A 16981-nucleotide genomic window follows, 5' to 3' on the forward strand; every position below is an offset into this window, starting at 1 on the left:
TCATTAGTGAACAAATACAGGATGCTAAAAACCCAGACACAAAGATGAAAAGCACCATTCTTTCCCTAAAGGACACTCCAGGCTAGGGAAACACTGACATGCAAACAATTATAACACTGTATAACAACTCCAATGATGCAGGCATGCACAGTGTCGCGGAAGTGTGGGGAAAAAAATGCCTATGTCAGAAGGAAATCAGGAAAGGCTTACCAGAGGAGATATGTTTGAACTGAAACTTGAAAAATGAGTTGGAACTTGTCAAGCAGATAAGAGGAGAGGGGAAGGCATTCTAGGCAGGCGGAAACCAGTACATGCCAAGAGACCAGGACAGGAAGAGTACAGCCTATTCTTGGCACTAGAGGTAGTTTGGGATCATTGGAACATCAAGTACAAGAGGCAGGTGGCGAGATGGGAGGCTGGGTTGGCAGGATGACATTGCGTCTGAGTAGGGGCGGACATGATCAGGTCTGTGCGTTAGGGAACTCAGTCTGGCAGCTGTGCGGGGGATGTCATCAGCAACAAGGCTAGAGGCAGGAAGACCAGTCAAGAGGCTTTCATCCTGCCGAGATGTGGGAAAGCCTGCATGTGTGAGAAATGGTGATACAGGGACAGGTTTCAGAGATATTTTAGAATCGAACCAATAAGACTCAGTGGTTTGAGGGACTTCCCTGGTGGTCCAGTGGTAAAGAATCCGCCTTCCAATGCAGGGGATGCTGGTTCGATCCCTGGTCGGGGAACTAAGATCCCACATGCCGCGGGGCAACTAAGCCCGCATGCCAGAACTACTAAGCTCGTGCGCCTCAATGAGAGAGCCCGCGTGCTGCAAACTACAGAACCCACATGCTCTGGAGCCTGTGCACCACAACTAGAGAAGAGAAAACCCGCACGCCACAACTAGAGAGAAGCCCAGCGCCGCAGCAACGAAGAGCCCGCACGCCTCAGCAAAAGCCCCGTGTGCCTCAAATAAGACCCAACGCAGCCAAAAAATAAATAAGTAAATAATATTTTTAAAAAAAGACTCAGTGGTTTGATAGGATATGAAAAATGGGGATTAGGGAGGGAGAAGTGGGTGACTTGCTTGGGCAATTGAATGGATGGAGGTCCTAGTTATTGAAACTGAAAATACAAGACGAATTGGTGTGATTGGGAAGGTGGTGAGTTCAGTTCTGCATAGGTTGAGTATAAAATCCCATGGGACATCCAGGTCCAGAGATAAACAGATGATTAGACATATTGGTCTGAAATGTAAAAGCGATCAGGGTATGGAGGTACAGATTAATGTGGTAGTTAAGGCCACAGACTGCACAAAGAGAGTGTAAAACAAGAAAAGATAAAAGTTTGTGGGTAGTTAACTAATCTAATCAGTCATAAACCAAAGTCTGAAAGATGAAAGTAAAATCAGTCTTAAAAATTAGACTAATGCTTCTTTAGAAATCCACACGGCCCCTTAGAATTCTGTTCCATTACTGATACCAATATTTTAGAAATTCAGATATTTACGCTGAACTAATTGGATATATGTAAAATGGCCTTTCTAAATGCATGTAAATGATTTTAAAGTGATGTTGTATAACAAGCTCATATTTACAAGCAGCTTGATATTAAAACGTCATGCTTTAAATTGCAGCAATGATCGATATCGGCTGATCCGCTCGACACTGTTGTACAATCCACCAAATCAAAGAGGCTACTCATTTTTTATAGGGGGAAACTGTGGATTTCTTTACCATTAATATTAATCATAGAATTTAGAAACACTGTGAAGTGTTTAGAAACACTTTTTTCAATGGACATAAATGGGCTAAGGAGCCTATATAATAGACTTTACAGAGAGCTGTCAATACTGGAAAAGCAGAATGCACTGCATTTAAGTGGTAATTCCCCTGTCAAAACAAGACCTGCCAACAATTCTCAAAAAAATGCAAAAAGAAAAGGTACCACCTTCACCACACCTCAGGAATTTCCCAGCCTTCTTTCCTCTGTCTAAACAAATAACTACTGGATATAAATCCATCATCTCTCCAGTAAAATATTCAACATATGAGACATTAATTAGCATTTTTAGGTGGCAAAAGTATCAATGTAAAACTAATTTTAAAGATCTTTTTTTCACTTCTTAATTAATTTTCTGTACTTCACCTGTTTGAATTAACATTTATGAATCTTACTATAAGATAATGTGAAAAGAGAACACAAAACTGTTCCCTTTTTTGGTGCAACAGAAACACTATTTGATAGCTAGGTGTTACTTCCCTGGAAATTAAGAACAAATATGGAATTATTTATGACAGATCAGTAGTTAAGACAGTTAATGTATTAAATTACATACATTCAGTTACAAAACATTCCGTTTTGTACGCTTTGTTTTACTAACTGAAGAGAATAAGAAGAAAACACTTCCGTGGTAGGATGTTTTTCTTTGAGGAAATGGTACATTTAGTCCCTTTGAGTGTAATGAATGAATGATAGTGACCTTAGGTGGTTGTGTATTTCCAAAATAAGTGCTTGTCACTGGTAAGCACTTATCATATTGGGGGTTTCAAAAAGAATGATCAGGTATTCAACGAATATAAAAAGAAGCCTTGATTCATATCTTTCTGTTAGATTCTATCCTTGAATCAAGTTATAGCAGATCAAAAAAATAATCCCTCTTCAAGTCTCCATGGCTTCTGTCCCTCATGTTGACAAGGGGACTCTGAAAGAAATTAACAAAGTGAAATAACATTTGAGGCCAACATGGGCCTGGAAGCACTACTGGATATAAATCTTGCTTTTTTATTTTTGGCCACACCCCACAGCTTGTGGGATCTGTGCTCCCTAACCAGAGATCGAACCCGGGCCCCGGCAGTGACAGCTCAGAGTCCTAACCACTGGACTGCCAGGGAATTCTCTATAAATCTTGCTTTGAAATTCATCCTTACACCCATGTGCCTGGACAAACTATGGATAAAAGTTCTTTTACATGCTCTTTTTCTGGAGATCGGGCGCTATTCTCTTTCCTGCGCATGTCTATTCTGACTAAACCTAAGAAGAACTGGCAAATAATTCCACACGCTATTTCCACCACCACCATTTGACTTCGTCCCATGGTTACCACATTATAATAACAGCCTGGGACTTCCCTGGCGGTCCAGTGGTTAAGACTTCGCCTTCCAATGCAAGGGGTGTGGGTTCGATCCCTGGTTGGGGAGCTAAGATACCACATGCCTCGCAGCCAAAAAAACAAAACGTAAAACAGAAGCAAAAATTCAATAAAGACTTTAAAAATGCTCCACATCAAAAAAATCTTAAGGGGACTTCCCTGGAAGTCCAGTGGTTGAGAATCTGCCTTCCAATGCAGGGGACATGAGTTTGATCCCTGGTCAGGGAACTAAGATCCCACATGCCACAGGGCAACTAGGTCCATGTGCCACAACTACTGAGCACACAAGCCACGGGTCACAACTAGAGAGAAGCCAGTGTGCTGCAACAAAGAGCCTGCACGCCACAGCGGAGGATCCCACATGCCGCACAACTAAGACCTGACGCAGCCAAAAAAAAAAAAAAAATCTTAAGAAAAATAAAAGCAGGGCTTCCCTGGTGGTGCTGTGGTTGAGAGCCCGCCTGCCGACGCAGGGGACACGAGTTCGTGCCCCTGTCTGGGAGGATCCCACATGCCGTGGAGCGGCTATGCCCATGAGGCGTGGCCGCTGAGCCTGCGCGGAGCCTGTACTCCGCAATGGGAGAGGCCACAGCAGTGAGAGGCCCTCGTACAGCAAAAAAAAAAAAAAAGCAGCCTATGTGATACATGATCAGACATGTCCTAGGTGCCAGACACTATACTAGGAGCTTTTCATCAACCATCTCAGTTAATCCTCACAGCAACCCCCTAAGGCAGCCTTTTTTTTTATTATTTTTTATTCGTTGCTCTAGGGAGTACCCTGTGCATCTTTAATTTATCACAATCTTCTTAGACTTTATACAGAATTACTTCAAGAAAGATGTAGAAATCTTACAATAGTATAGTTGCATTTCCCCCTTTCTTTTTGCTATTTTTACCATATTTATATTACATCTATAATATACATTTTTTTGAGATACAATTCACATATCATAACATTTACCCCTTTAATGTATACAATTCAGTGTTTTTAAAATTATATTCAAAAAATTGTATAACCATCATAAAGCAGGCTTTTAATACCCTATTATATAAATGAGAAAGGGAGGATGTGAGAGGCTGAGTAACTTTTCAAAGTCACACAGCTAGTGAGCAGCAGAATCACAACTTGAGGCCAGGTCTGTCCATTCCAGGCCTTTACTGACACTTGTTACAATGGTTTTGTTTTCTATGCATAGTAATTGCATTGAATTTGAAGCCTGAAAAATGAATTCGTAGATTCATATCCTTGAAGGGAAACAATAATATCCTGCTTTTTATCTCATTTTTTTCTTGAGTTCTGTCAAGCCTTGAGAAGCAATATAAATGAAAATTAAATATAAAGACAACATGACACGAGTACTTTGGCAGGCAAATTCCCTAATTTACCTGTTAAAATGATGCCTACAAACATCCAAACACAGAGGAAAATGTTCCCTCCCTTAGGACTATAGTCTGATGTGAGCTTTCCTTGCGCCAATGTGAATAAAATTCCAAATATCTAAAATAAAGTAAGAGAAATATTTTTATTGTTTGCTTCTTTAAAACAAATATAATGTTTTCCCCAGAACTTTTCTTAACTATTTTATTCATATGATTTGGCTTCTAGAAACAGGCATTGAAAGGTGGAAGTTTTAAAACAAAAACTATGGTCAAACTCATTATCCACTAGACTATTTGGTAAACTAATGGTCTCAGATTTAAGAGAAATCAGAGGTTTACCTGTGCAGCAGCATTAAGAAGACCAGATGAAGTACCTTCAGACTCAGGGTAAGTGATTTCAACAGCAAATTCAAAACCCAAGGGGAGGTAACCAGTCATGAAGAAACTAAGAAAATAAATCCAAAATCACAGAAAGAATCATTAAAAGGACAATATCACATATTGATGCAATTGCTTAACTTCTCAGACCTATTCTAATTATCAAGTAAGTGAATGTTTTGAGGTTGGTATGTGAAAGGAAGGCACTATTATGATTCACCAATTAACCCAAGAACATGAGAACTAAGAAGCAAAACCATGAACTAGGAAGCAAAACAGTTTCTAATTATTTTTCCTGAGAAAAATTTACCCCTAGTTTTCTAAGTCAGTTGTCTTTCTAGCCAAGTAAAGTTACTTGGATTAAGTAAGGCTTATCCATTTTTCACCTATAGTATAGCAAAAAAATAATTTTAAGCTAATTTTTATAGTTGTAAAGAATTACACACTGACATGCACAAGACAGATTTTTAAAGTTTAAAATATTAAAGAACTTTTGAGCAATTATACTCCAATAAAGACGTTAAACAACTAAAAATAAAATATTAAAGAACTTTTAGATGAACTTAAAAAAGTTAAAACCACCGTAGTGATACTTCAGAATTATAACAGCATGCTATCATTCCTCCTAAATACATGTGATGCTTACCCAAGCAACCCTCCAGTGACAAACACGATGATAATGTGCCCAAGGTTTAGTGTGAAAGTAAATATAACCATTCCAACAAAAGACAAAATGTAAACTGTCAAAGTAGTATGTCTAAAACAAAAACAACAAAATTGTTAGTATTTTGTCTGATTTTCTTAGGTATATAAAAATCATGTCTAGCTATGCTCTGTCCATACAGTAATAAATCCTTCAGATTTCAAGATTAACCCCTTCTTATCTATGGAAAATGTTTCCACCAAGGCATGGACTTGAAAGATTAAATTTAAGTTTCAACAGCAACAGACAACAAAACTCACATCATATCCAATGCTCAGACAAGAAGGAAAACCCATAAGGATAAAATCATTTTTGTGCCACCAAATGGGATAGTTCCCTATCCGTATTTCAAGATACAGATCAAATTCCACCTCTTCCAAAATGTTTTTCCTAACCACTGCAGCTTACAAGATTCTCCTTTCTTCCAAACTCCCTAATCATTTTCTATGTACATAATTGGCACTTGACATCTATTTTAGTCTGTTATATTATTATTTAACTTTATATATGTGAACACCTTATCAGGAACACCTGATCCTAAGGACAGGGATCAAATATTACTTCCCATTGGGCTTCCCTGGTGGCGCAGTGGTTGAGAGTCCGCCTGCCGATGCAGGGGACGCGGGTTTGTGCCCCGGTCCGGGAGGATCCCGCGTGCCACGGAGCGGCTGGGCCCGTGGGCCGTGGCCGCTGGGTCTGCGCGTCCGGGGCCTGTGCTCCACAGCGGGAGAGGCCACAACAGTGAGAGGCCCGCGTACCGCAAAACAAAACAAAACAAAAAAAAAAACAAAACAGGAACTTGGTGAATGAATGGCAGTTATCCTGAGAAGAAAGCCAGGGCAACAAAGAACATTTCTATGCCAATCCAGTTTCCTAATTATAAAATGGACCAAAGGACTATTAATAAATATAAATCCTTTATATATGCTCCCTTCATCTACAAATTTAATGGGTTTTACTCTAAGCTACCATTACGTAATAATGAAGCCACAGTAAGTGCTGTCTTAAATTACACGAGAACTATCTTGGAGAATTTCAAGATCAGCAGTACGTTGAAAGGGTTTAGATAATGGTATCAAATATACCTTAGGCCTTGAAAGGCGCAGAGGACATAGTTCCATTACTTCATTCATTCATAGTTCCATTCATTCATTTCTCCCAAACAGATGGGAAGTTTCCGTCTGTTAAGAAATGTAGCTATTCTTCTTCTTCTTCTTCTTTTTTTTTTTTTGAAATATAGCCATTCTTTTAAGGCCCAGTGCAAAAGATGCTGCCTCTGAAACCCCTTTCTCAGTCTCCTAGTTGGTATTACTCACTTTTTCTTTTGTATTAGCATTTTTCTGGTTCCATAAAGATGTACAATTAATATAGCATCTTCATATTATGTATTACAGTATTATAGTTAAGTGGAACTACAGTTTGGGGGCATTTTAGCCAAACAATTTTTACCAAAAAGCCTTTTGATAGGAAAGAACAACTTTTTATTTGTTTGTTTTTAAGTTCATAACATGAGAAAAGAGCAATATAAAGTCTCTGTCAGAAGTCAAATGTTTCTCAGAAAGGGCCCTTTTTAGAATAGAAATGATCCATTCTGAAGAGGTATATGTGAGCATTATTAGAGGGGAGGAGAGTTCATAAGGTATCCAAGTTCTCAAAGTTGAAATAAACAAGACCGATAAGATAATACAGAGACTACTGTATTCAAAAGTTAAGGGAACCTAAGAGTGTCTAGAATCCAAGTCTTTTAGTAATAATAACAGTTTGTAAATTTCTTAAAATAAAAAGTAAAGGTTCCTTCAAAACCAAAATACCTTAGGTTGTACACCATCCATTTGCCTACTTTCACTTACTTGTATGTTTTGGTATAATCCAGCCATAAACCACAAAGAATAGAGCCCACCATTCCAGCTAACACTAGCGTTAGCCCAATCCTTCCAGCATTCACTTCTTCTCCCTTAAAATGTTTTTCAAAAGAAGTTGATCAGATACTTCTAATTCAAACAGATCCTTCACATTCCAATACCTTCTCAAAGTCAATGGAAATAGCAGATAAAATTAAGCATACAATATAACATGAAGAATTCAGTACATGTGTTAAGGTGAATGAGGTAGAGGAAGGAAAAGCACATATTAAAGGACATTCTACATTAAAACAAACAAACAAAAAAACCCCTGATATATGGGAGAAATCAAAAAGGGAATTTTTCTTGATCTTCCATGGTTAGAAAGTACAGTAATTTTTGTTAGAATTCTTAAGTAATTCACAGATGTCTGAAAAGGAAGTTAAGCTGATAGCTTTTACATACTACAACTACATTCTCCTTTCAAAAGCAAAGAGAGATCAGAGCTTGATATTTACGTCTTTATATTTGTGTTGGTTTCTTTTAAAGTTTGTTCTTTGTCTTTTTTCATATAACCAGTCACACTATCTCTTTAAAAAAAAAATTTAAAAAGACTGAGGTATTGTCAAAGCAATAATGACTTCTGCTTTCCATGTTGTTTTATAAACTGGATTAAATGTATTCTCAGTGAAAACAAATATAAATCTTTTACAGCAACAAGGTCATAAATCTTTAGCCTTATGATCATGCTAACGGGAATTATATTGCTAAAGAAAAATTCTTGGCCAGGCATGCAACACAATATAGGCAGAAGCTTACCTTATAGTATGTCAGTATAATTTGATTTAATAATGTTGAGACTGAATAAAATGCTCCAGTCATGATACCTACAATAAATAAAGAGAAAACTATCAATGTACCATGTACTAGTTCATAAAGTAATATGGAACACTCTGTGACAGCTGTGAAAATATAATGTCTTCTTAGACAGTTGACAGAAGAAATTAAGACCTCTTGCTATTCCCTTTCAGGATGTGGACTGATCAACGTAACACCTAAACTTACTAGAGATTGTGATTGTAAAATTCTGTCATTACATCATTTACTATTATTTAGATTCAGACATATGGACCAGAAATCACAGTCCCATGCATAACATTGTATACAGCAATCTAGCAACGGATTGCTTCCTGAGCGCTTACACAAGCTAATGAATGTTAAAGCATTAAGACAGAATCCTTCTTTCAGAGATCTCACCCCTGCATCGAAGCCTTATAAGGCAATTAGTAAGACAATGTTAATTAAAGAATACTTAAAAAGGAAAAATAAAAACAGCTGGTTATCAGGAATCATATGACTAGGTTTGAATCATGGAGTTTCTTCACATATGTTGTGTAACTTTAGGTCTAAGTCTTTTAACCTAGCTGAAATTTAAGTTTATTGTTTTTCTATTATTAAATATTTCAAGCATACAAAATAGTACAGAGACTAATTTAACAAATACCCTTACTCATCACCCTCTTGCTAAACATTAACATTTTGCCATCTTTGCTGTAGATTCATTTTTTTAGACTTTCCTTAATCCTATTCTTCCTCAGAGGTAATCCCCATCCTGATCTTGGTGTTTATCATCGTAGATATTATAACATATGTGTATCAATACACAACAGTGAGAATTATTCTGCATGTATTTAAATTTTATATAAATAATATGGTATTAGTATCCATCTGCAATTTGCTCATATCACTCAATATCATGGTTTTGAGATTTAACCATGTTGATACTTTTAGTTCTAGCTCATCAGTTTTCTCTGGTGTATAATAGTACATTGTGTGAATATACTTCCATTTAATTATCTCTTGTCCTAAGTCAATAGACATGTTAAGGCTTTTTCCAGTTTTTTGCTATTTAAAACAATGTTGCAATAAATACTATGTTTTTGTTCTTATGTATAAGGGTTTCTCTGAGTATGTACCTAGGAGTAAAACTTCTACTTTCTAGATATAGCCAAACTGCTCTTCCAAATGGGTGTGCCAGTTTATATAGTAAGTCCCCTACATATGAACGAGTTCCGTTCCGAGAGTGGGTTTGTAAGTCCAATTTGTTCGTGAGTCCAACAAAGTTAGCCTAGGTACCCAAGTAACACAATCAGCTATATAGTACTGTACTGTAATGGGTTTATAATACTTTTCACACAAATAATACATAAAAAACAAACAAAAAATAAAGAAAACATTTTTAATCCTACAGTACAGTACCTTGAAAGGTACAGTAGTGCGGTACAACAGCTGACATACAGGGGCTGGCATCAAGTGAACAGGCAAGAAGAGTTACTGACTGGAGGAGGGAGAGGAGGTGGGAGATGGTAGAGCTGAAGGAGCGTCAGCAATAGGAGACGGGGGGCAAGCTGCAACTTCACTCACACCTGACGTTGATGGAATGCACGTTTGCATCTTTGAAAGTTCACAACTTGAAGGTTCATATGTAGGGGACTTGCTGTACTACCAAGAGAGTCCCTTTACTCTACATCCTTGCCAAATTTGTTTGCATCAGATTAAAAAAAATTTTTTTTTTGCCAATTTGAATGTGTGGGATATTGTATCTTACTTTGGTTTTGACTCGGATTTCCTCAATTACTAGTAAGGTTGAGCATCATACATGAGCAATATACACACACACAAACATATAATGCCTTCTGATTTCCCCAGACTGCTCTTTTCTTAGTGATTAGTAGGGGTCACTTTTATATTGTGAGTACGAAGCCTTTGTTGGTTATATGCATTGCAGACATTTTCTCATAGCTTATGTCATGTCCTTTTAGAAAATATCATTAGTTTAATGTATATATTTATCAATCTTTTTATTTAGGGTTTATGTTTTTTGCATTAGGAAATTCTTTTAAGAATACTAAAGATGGTTCCCTTCCCTTCCCTTTATTGCTTCTAAAACATTAAAGTTCTGGGGACTTCCCTGGAGGTCCAGTGGTTAAGACTCCATGCTTCCACTGCAGGAGGCACGGGTTCAATCCCTGCCCTGGTCAGGGAACTAAGATCCTGCATGCTGTGCTGTGTGGCCAAAAAAAAAAAAAATTAAAGTTCTGATTTTTACCCTTTGATCTTTAATCCACAATTCATTTTCTAATTTCACCTTATTTTTCCTCTATGGCTAAGTGATTGTCCCAGGACAATTTACTATGTAGATTCTCTGCTACAAATATCAAGTTTTCATATATGCATAATGTTCTAGTCATCACAGCTGTCTGCAAATATTCTAGTTTTTCTCTATACAGGCACTTAGTGGCATGGCCATATGACTTTAAAGGTGAGTAAAAGTGATACTTCTCATTTCCTACCTGAGTAATCATGGAGACATGTGCCTGGATCCCTGAGTAATTTGCTGCCTACTCACAGTGAACAGGTAGCATTGGCAAGAAATAAACTTTTGATGTGTTTGGCCCCTAAGATTTTTTTTGGTGGGGTTTCAGTGCTATAATACAACCTAGCCTATGCCAACTGATACACAGGGCTAGGTCCCTGGGCTCTCTATTCTGTTCCAGTGATCTAATTGCCTATCCCTTACTAATACATGACATCTTGATTACCACTGCTCTATAAATCTTGATATCTGAGAATTAGTTCCTTACCTTGTTCTTTATCAAAATTACCATTGTTGTTCTTGGCCCTTACTTATCTCACAGTAATTTCAGAATTAGCCAAGTTTTATTGCAAACCCTGTTTAAGTTGGAGATTGCAAGATGAGGCCTAGGTCTAAAGATCTTATCAAAAATCCCTGGGTAACTAGCCTTTGTTACTCTCTTCCCACCGAGCTCAGGAATGCATAGGGACCCAGGTTAGCCTGAGGAGGCCAAGGAAAATAAAGGAGGCCTGTGCTGAGGCTTGAGTGTACTTTACTGCACTGTACCCTACGGTGATCTCAAATCTATTCCAGACCTCAGTGAGGATAGCCAGAATCTGGAGAAAGAATTATAATAGCAAAGAACACTGTTAGCTGAATCTAGAGTATGGTATTTGTCTGCGTTTCAGAGAGCAAGTAGCTACAGATGGGGACAGTGAGGGATCATGCTTTCTCCAAATAGCCCTAACTCAAAAAAAAAAAAAAAAAAGTTTCTTGGTTTATTTGGTTCCTGAGTTTTGGACACTAAAATATCCTGAAAACCTGTCCTAGGAGTGTAGTACCTATCCAGACTATCCCATGTGCAAGTCTGCTCCAATCTTTTGTATATAATACTAGGCATGGAGGGGGACAGGTACAATTCCAAAAGGTGTGATATGACTCTCACTCATTCAGACATTGTGATCCCTAACTATGCACCCCTTCGGTGACGAATAAGGAGAAACTTCTCCAACTGTCCTGGGGAATATTATTGAACTCTCCACAGGGTTTCCCAACTCCCTCTTTCTAATTCCTTCAACAAGTCAACTCTGTTCAGTTTCTGAAGACTGTGTCTGTGTCTGGCCTTTCCATCAGTCCAAATCCATAACTGGCATTTGTTAATACAGTGGTCCTGTAAGGTTAACTGGCATTATTACAATCTCGAGTCTTCCAAAAACATGGTATATCCCTCCACTTAATTGAGGTCTTCTCTTATGTCTTTCAATGTTTTATAATGTTATTTTTTAACATTTAAGTATAGCTGATTTACATTAAGTTCTTTTTGGTAGATTTATTCCTACGCATCTTATACTTTTGGTTGCTATTATAAAATATATCTTTTTATAAGAATGCAATTGATATTTTCACATTGTTAGGTATCTCATAATCTTTCTGAACCCAGCCTTATTAGTTCTAATAGAGTCTGTAGGTTCTCTTGAATTATTTTATAGACCATGGGGTTAGCAAAAACATTTTCTGTAAAAGACCAGACAGTAAATATTTTAGCTTTGCAGGCTATATGGTCTCTGACGTGGCTACTCTGCTGCTCTTGTAGTTCAAAAGCAGCCATAGACAATATGTAAGCAAACAAAACTTTATAAAACCCGGCAATGGCTGGATTTGGCTCCTAAGACAGTTTGCTGACCTCTGGTATACATAATCATATTATCTGTGAATAATAGCATCTTTTTTCTTTCCAATTCATATACTTTTCATTTTTCCTGTATTAGTGGGCCAGCCAGGACTTTCAGTTGGATGTTGAATAGAAGTGGTGACAATAGGCATCCTTGTTTTAAGGGATACTTCTTACTGATTTTTTTTTTTTTTTTTGCGGTACGCGGGCCTCTCACTGTTGTGGCCTCTCCCGTTGTGGAGCACAGGCTCCGGATGCGCAGGCTCAGCGGCCATGGCTCACAGGCCCAGCTGCTCCGCGGCATGTGGGATCTTCCCGGACCGGGGCACGAACCCGTGTCCCCTGCATCGGCAGGTGGACTCTCAACCACTGCGCCACCAGGGAAGCCCTTCTTATTGATTTTTAAGGGTAATGTTCCTAAGGTTCTGCCTTTGGAATGATGTTTGCTATAGGGTTTTTGTAGATAAACTTTATCAGGTTCAGAAAGTTCATTTTTCTCACAATTGGCTAAGAGTCTTTAACCAATGGGTATTGTATTCTATCAAATGCTTTTTCCTCAGCCATTGGGTAAATTTTCCTCTTTGATCTCTTACTGTGGTCAATTATATGCATACATTTCTAGTACTAAATCATTTCTCACTCCTGAGATAAACCAAACTTCGTCAGGATACACTATCATTTTTATAAATAGCTGGGTTAGGTTTTCTAATATTTTATTTTGGATTTTTACATCGAGGTTCATAGGTAAAACTGGCCTATAATTTTTCTCTTACACTGTCCCTGTCTGATTTTGATATCAAGGTTATACTAGCCTCACAAATAAATTGCAGATGATAACAAATAAGTTGCAGGTGGTAACAGTGATTCCTTCCAGGGAGTGGATGACCTGGGGATAGAGATAGGAGAAGACTGACTTTTCATTGTATGTCCTTTGTACCTTTTAAATCCTATACAAATAAAATTTAGAATTAAGAAATGAGAACTCAGGGGACTTCCCTGGTGGTCCGGTGGTTAAGACTCCATGCTCCCAATGTAGGGGGCCCTGGTTCAATCATTGGTCAGGGAACCAGATCCCGCATGCCACAACTAAGAGCCCACATGCCACAACTAAAAGATTCCTGCATGCCACAACTCAAGATCCCTCATGCTGCAATGAAAATCCCGTATGCGGCAACGAAGATCCCACGTGCCACAACTAAAACCTGGCACAGGGACTTCCTTGGCGTCACAGTGGTTAAGAGTCTGCCTGCCAATGCAGGGGACATGGGTTCAGTCCCTGGTCTGGGAAGATCCCACATGCAATGGAGCAACTAAGCTTGTGCGCCACAACAGCTGAGCCTGCGTGCTGCAACTACTGAAGCCTGCATGCCTAGAGCCCATGCTCCGCAACAAGAGAAGCCACCGCAATGAGAAGCCTGCACTGAGCAATGAAGACCCAATGCAGCCAAAAAGAAAAAAAGACCTGGCACAGCCAAATAAATAAATATTTAAATATATTTTTTTAAAAAAGAAAAAGAAATGAGAACTCAGAGTCTTTATTTTTAAAACAAGTATAATAATCTTTCTATCTCAAAAATTTAGCTGAAATAATATATATGGAAGTCCTTTACAAATTTCAAACAAATTTTTACCTATTTATGCATAACCAGGTGCTAAATAATGTGCTATAAAACACATAAAAGCTCCACAGAAATCAGAATATTCAGAGACAGTGCCATCTAAGGCCCTTGCTCATGCCATTACCCTCTTCCCCCTTGTCTATCCAAATCTGACCTGTCCTTCAAGGCCAGCCTCAACCACCATCTTTGCTGTGATGCCCTCCCTGCCATCCACACCCCTTCCTTTCTTGTATTTTGTCCCAATTATGTATTCTGAAGGCCTTTAGCATGCACTTGCCATACAACTTCTCTTATGTCATTATCTTGCTGATAAATAACTTTTACACTATTGTTTACTTTTCAGAGGTTTACATAAACTCCTCAATTGAATTATTTCAGGGTGGAAATCATGTATCATGCTTCTTTCTAATCCACACAGCATCTAGGGCACTATTATACATTTAGTAGATACTTGATAATTATTGGTAGGATAAATGAATAAATGAATGAATAATACAATGAACAATAAGTGAGGTAAACGTTAAGCTAGCTCTTATAGGACTGCTTAAGGAAAAAAAGGACACATTTCAGGTAGAAGAAATAATGGCACAAAATGTATTACGGAGATGAGAATTAACAGTGTATGTGCATGTGAAGGCATGTTTGTGTGTCTGTGTATGTGACACAGGGTTGGTTATAATTCTGGCTAAAAGAGAATTTTGTATTGGGAAACAATGAGGTATAAAAGAAGGAAAGAAGCCACCTTAAATGATAGGCTAAAGAAATGAATTTGCTCTACTAGATAACAGTGAGCCACTATATTTTCTCTGCTTCCTAGTTATGAATTTTAGGTTTAAGTTAAGCAGTGGAGGTAACCAAAATTAAGAAAAAGAACTGAAATATTTAATTATGAGATGATATAACATCTGGTATTTGCTTTAAAATATTCCAGGGAATTCTCTGGTTGTCCAGTGGTTAGGACTCTGTGCTTTCACTGCCAAGGGCCCGGGTTCGATCCCTGGTTGGGGAACTAAGACACCACAAGCTGCAGCGTGGCCAAAGCCAAAAAAAAAAAAAAAATTAAAAAGGTAAAATATTCCAGGAAAAATGCAGAGGAAATAAAAGCAAGATTGGTGAACTGTTGGTAATTGTTGAAGCTGGGTGATGATGGGTACTTAGGAATTCATTAAATTAAATGTTCTACTTTTGTGTTTAATAATTTCCACTAAGAAAAGGGGTGGGGGGAAGTAATCCCAGTAAAAGGGTAAGAGTTTAGGTCACAGCATAACTTGTTACAACTTATAAAACAATTATGTACTCTTGTGTGCACTGCCCCCCAAAAATATAAAGAAAAGAATAGCAGTGAGTGACTTCTGAAGGCAAGTAAGACAGAAATAGGGGGTATTGGTTAATAAACAGTGTTAATATAAGGACAGAAGAATACTCTGTCAGACAACTCTGAAGGGAACACAGTGTGTTGGTGCCTGCAGTCAAAGCTACAGTGTTAGGAGGAATATCTGTCTGCTATGCTGAAAGACCTAGAAGGATGAGACGTTGATAGAGTAGTCAAAATACATGACAGTTTGCACGGGGTCAAAGAAAGGAATTATTGATGACACTTTCCATATGCTTATGGTGGTCACAACTATAATTTATAAAGGACCTAAAACACCCTAGGAGAACTCACAAAAGAAGACAGTGCTGGCAGACAGCAGAAACAAGAACTACAATCCTGCAGCCTGTGGAACGAAAACCACATTCACAGAAAGATAGACAAAATGAAAAGGCAGAGGACTATGTACCAGATGAAGGAACAAGATAAAACCTGAGAAAAACAATTAAATGAACTGAAGGTAGGCAACCTTCCAGAAAAAGAATTCAGAATAATGGTAGTGAAGATGATCCAGGACCTCGGAAAAAGAATGGAGATCAAGAAGATGCAAGAAATGTTTAACAAGGACCTAGAAGAGTTAAAGAACAAACACCTAGAAGAATTAAAGAACAAACAGAGATAACAATACAATAATTGAAATGAAAAATACACTAGAAGGAATCAATAGCAGAATAATTGAGGCAGAAGAACAGATAAGTGAACTGGAAGACAGAATGGTGGAATTCACTGCCGCGGAACAGAATAAAGAAAAAAAAAGAAAACAAATGAAGACAGCCTAAGAGACCTGTGGGACAACATTAAACGCACCAACATTCTCATTATAGGGATCCCAGAAGGAGAAGAGAGAAAGAAAGGACCTGAGAAAATATTTGAAGAGATTATAGTCGAAAACTTCCCTAACATGGGAAAGGAAATAGCCACCCAAGTCCAGGAAGCACAGAGAGTCCCAGGCAGGATAAACCCAAAGAGAAACACGCCGAGACACATAGTAATCAAACTGACAAAAATTAAAGACAAAGAAAAATTATTAAAAGCAACAAGGGAAAAACAACAAATAATATACAAGAGAACCCCCATAAGGTTAACAATTGATTTCTCAGCAGAAACTCTACAAGCCAGAACGGAGTGGCACGATATATTTAAAGTGATGAAAGGAAAGAACCTACAACCAAGATTACTCTACCCGGCAAGGATCTCATTCAGATTTGATGGAGGAATCAAAAGCTTTACAGACAAGGAAAGGCTCAGAGAATTCAGCACCACCAAACCAGCTCTACAACAAATGCTAAAGGAACTTCTTTAAGTGGAAAACACAAAAGACAAAAAGGACCTACAAAAACAATTAAGAAAATGGTAATAGGAACATACATATTGATAATTACCTTAAACGTGAATGGATTAAGTGCTCCAACCAAAAGGCACAGGCTCACTGAATGGATACAAAAACAAGACCCATATATATGCTATCTACAAGAGACCCACTTCAGACCTAGGGACACATACAGACTGAAAGTGAGGG

At 38.0% G+C, this 16981-nt stretch overlaps 1 protein-coding gene across 2 annotated transcripts in view; it reads right to left on the reverse strand.

The window, feature by feature from the left end:
• The window catches only part of FLVCR1 (FLVCR choline and heme transporter 1), a 37726-nt gene that overhangs the window by 2424 nt on the left and 18321 nt on the right, over positions 1-16981 (reverse strand). The window contains exons 4-8 of one of the 2 annotated variants that reach the window (XM_024751192.1): positions 8264-8331; positions 7454-7557; positions 5547-5657; positions 4862-4967; positions 4529-4640 (exon numbers count right to left, since the gene is read on the reverse strand). In XM_024751192.1, coding sequence (XP_024606960.1) covers positions 4529-4640; positions 4862-4967; positions 5547-5657; positions 7454-7557; positions 8264-8331 — 501 coding nt within the window. The remainder of the gene's footprint in view (positions 1-4528; positions 4641-4861; positions 4968-5546; positions 5658-7453; positions 7558-8263; positions 8332-16981) is intronic. The other variant, XM_024751193.1, reaches the window with a different exon arrangement.

Source organism: Neophocaena asiaeorientalis, unplaced genomic scaffold (assembly GCF_003031525.2).
Source record: "Neophocaena asiaeorientalis asiaeorientalis breed wild unplaced genomic scaffold, Neophocaena_asiaeorientalis_V1.1 scaffold67, whole genome shotgun sequence".
NCBI classification, from domain to species: domain Eukaryota; kingdom Metazoa; phylum Chordata; class Mammalia; order Artiodactyla; family Phocoenidae; genus Neophocaena; species Neophocaena asiaeorientalis.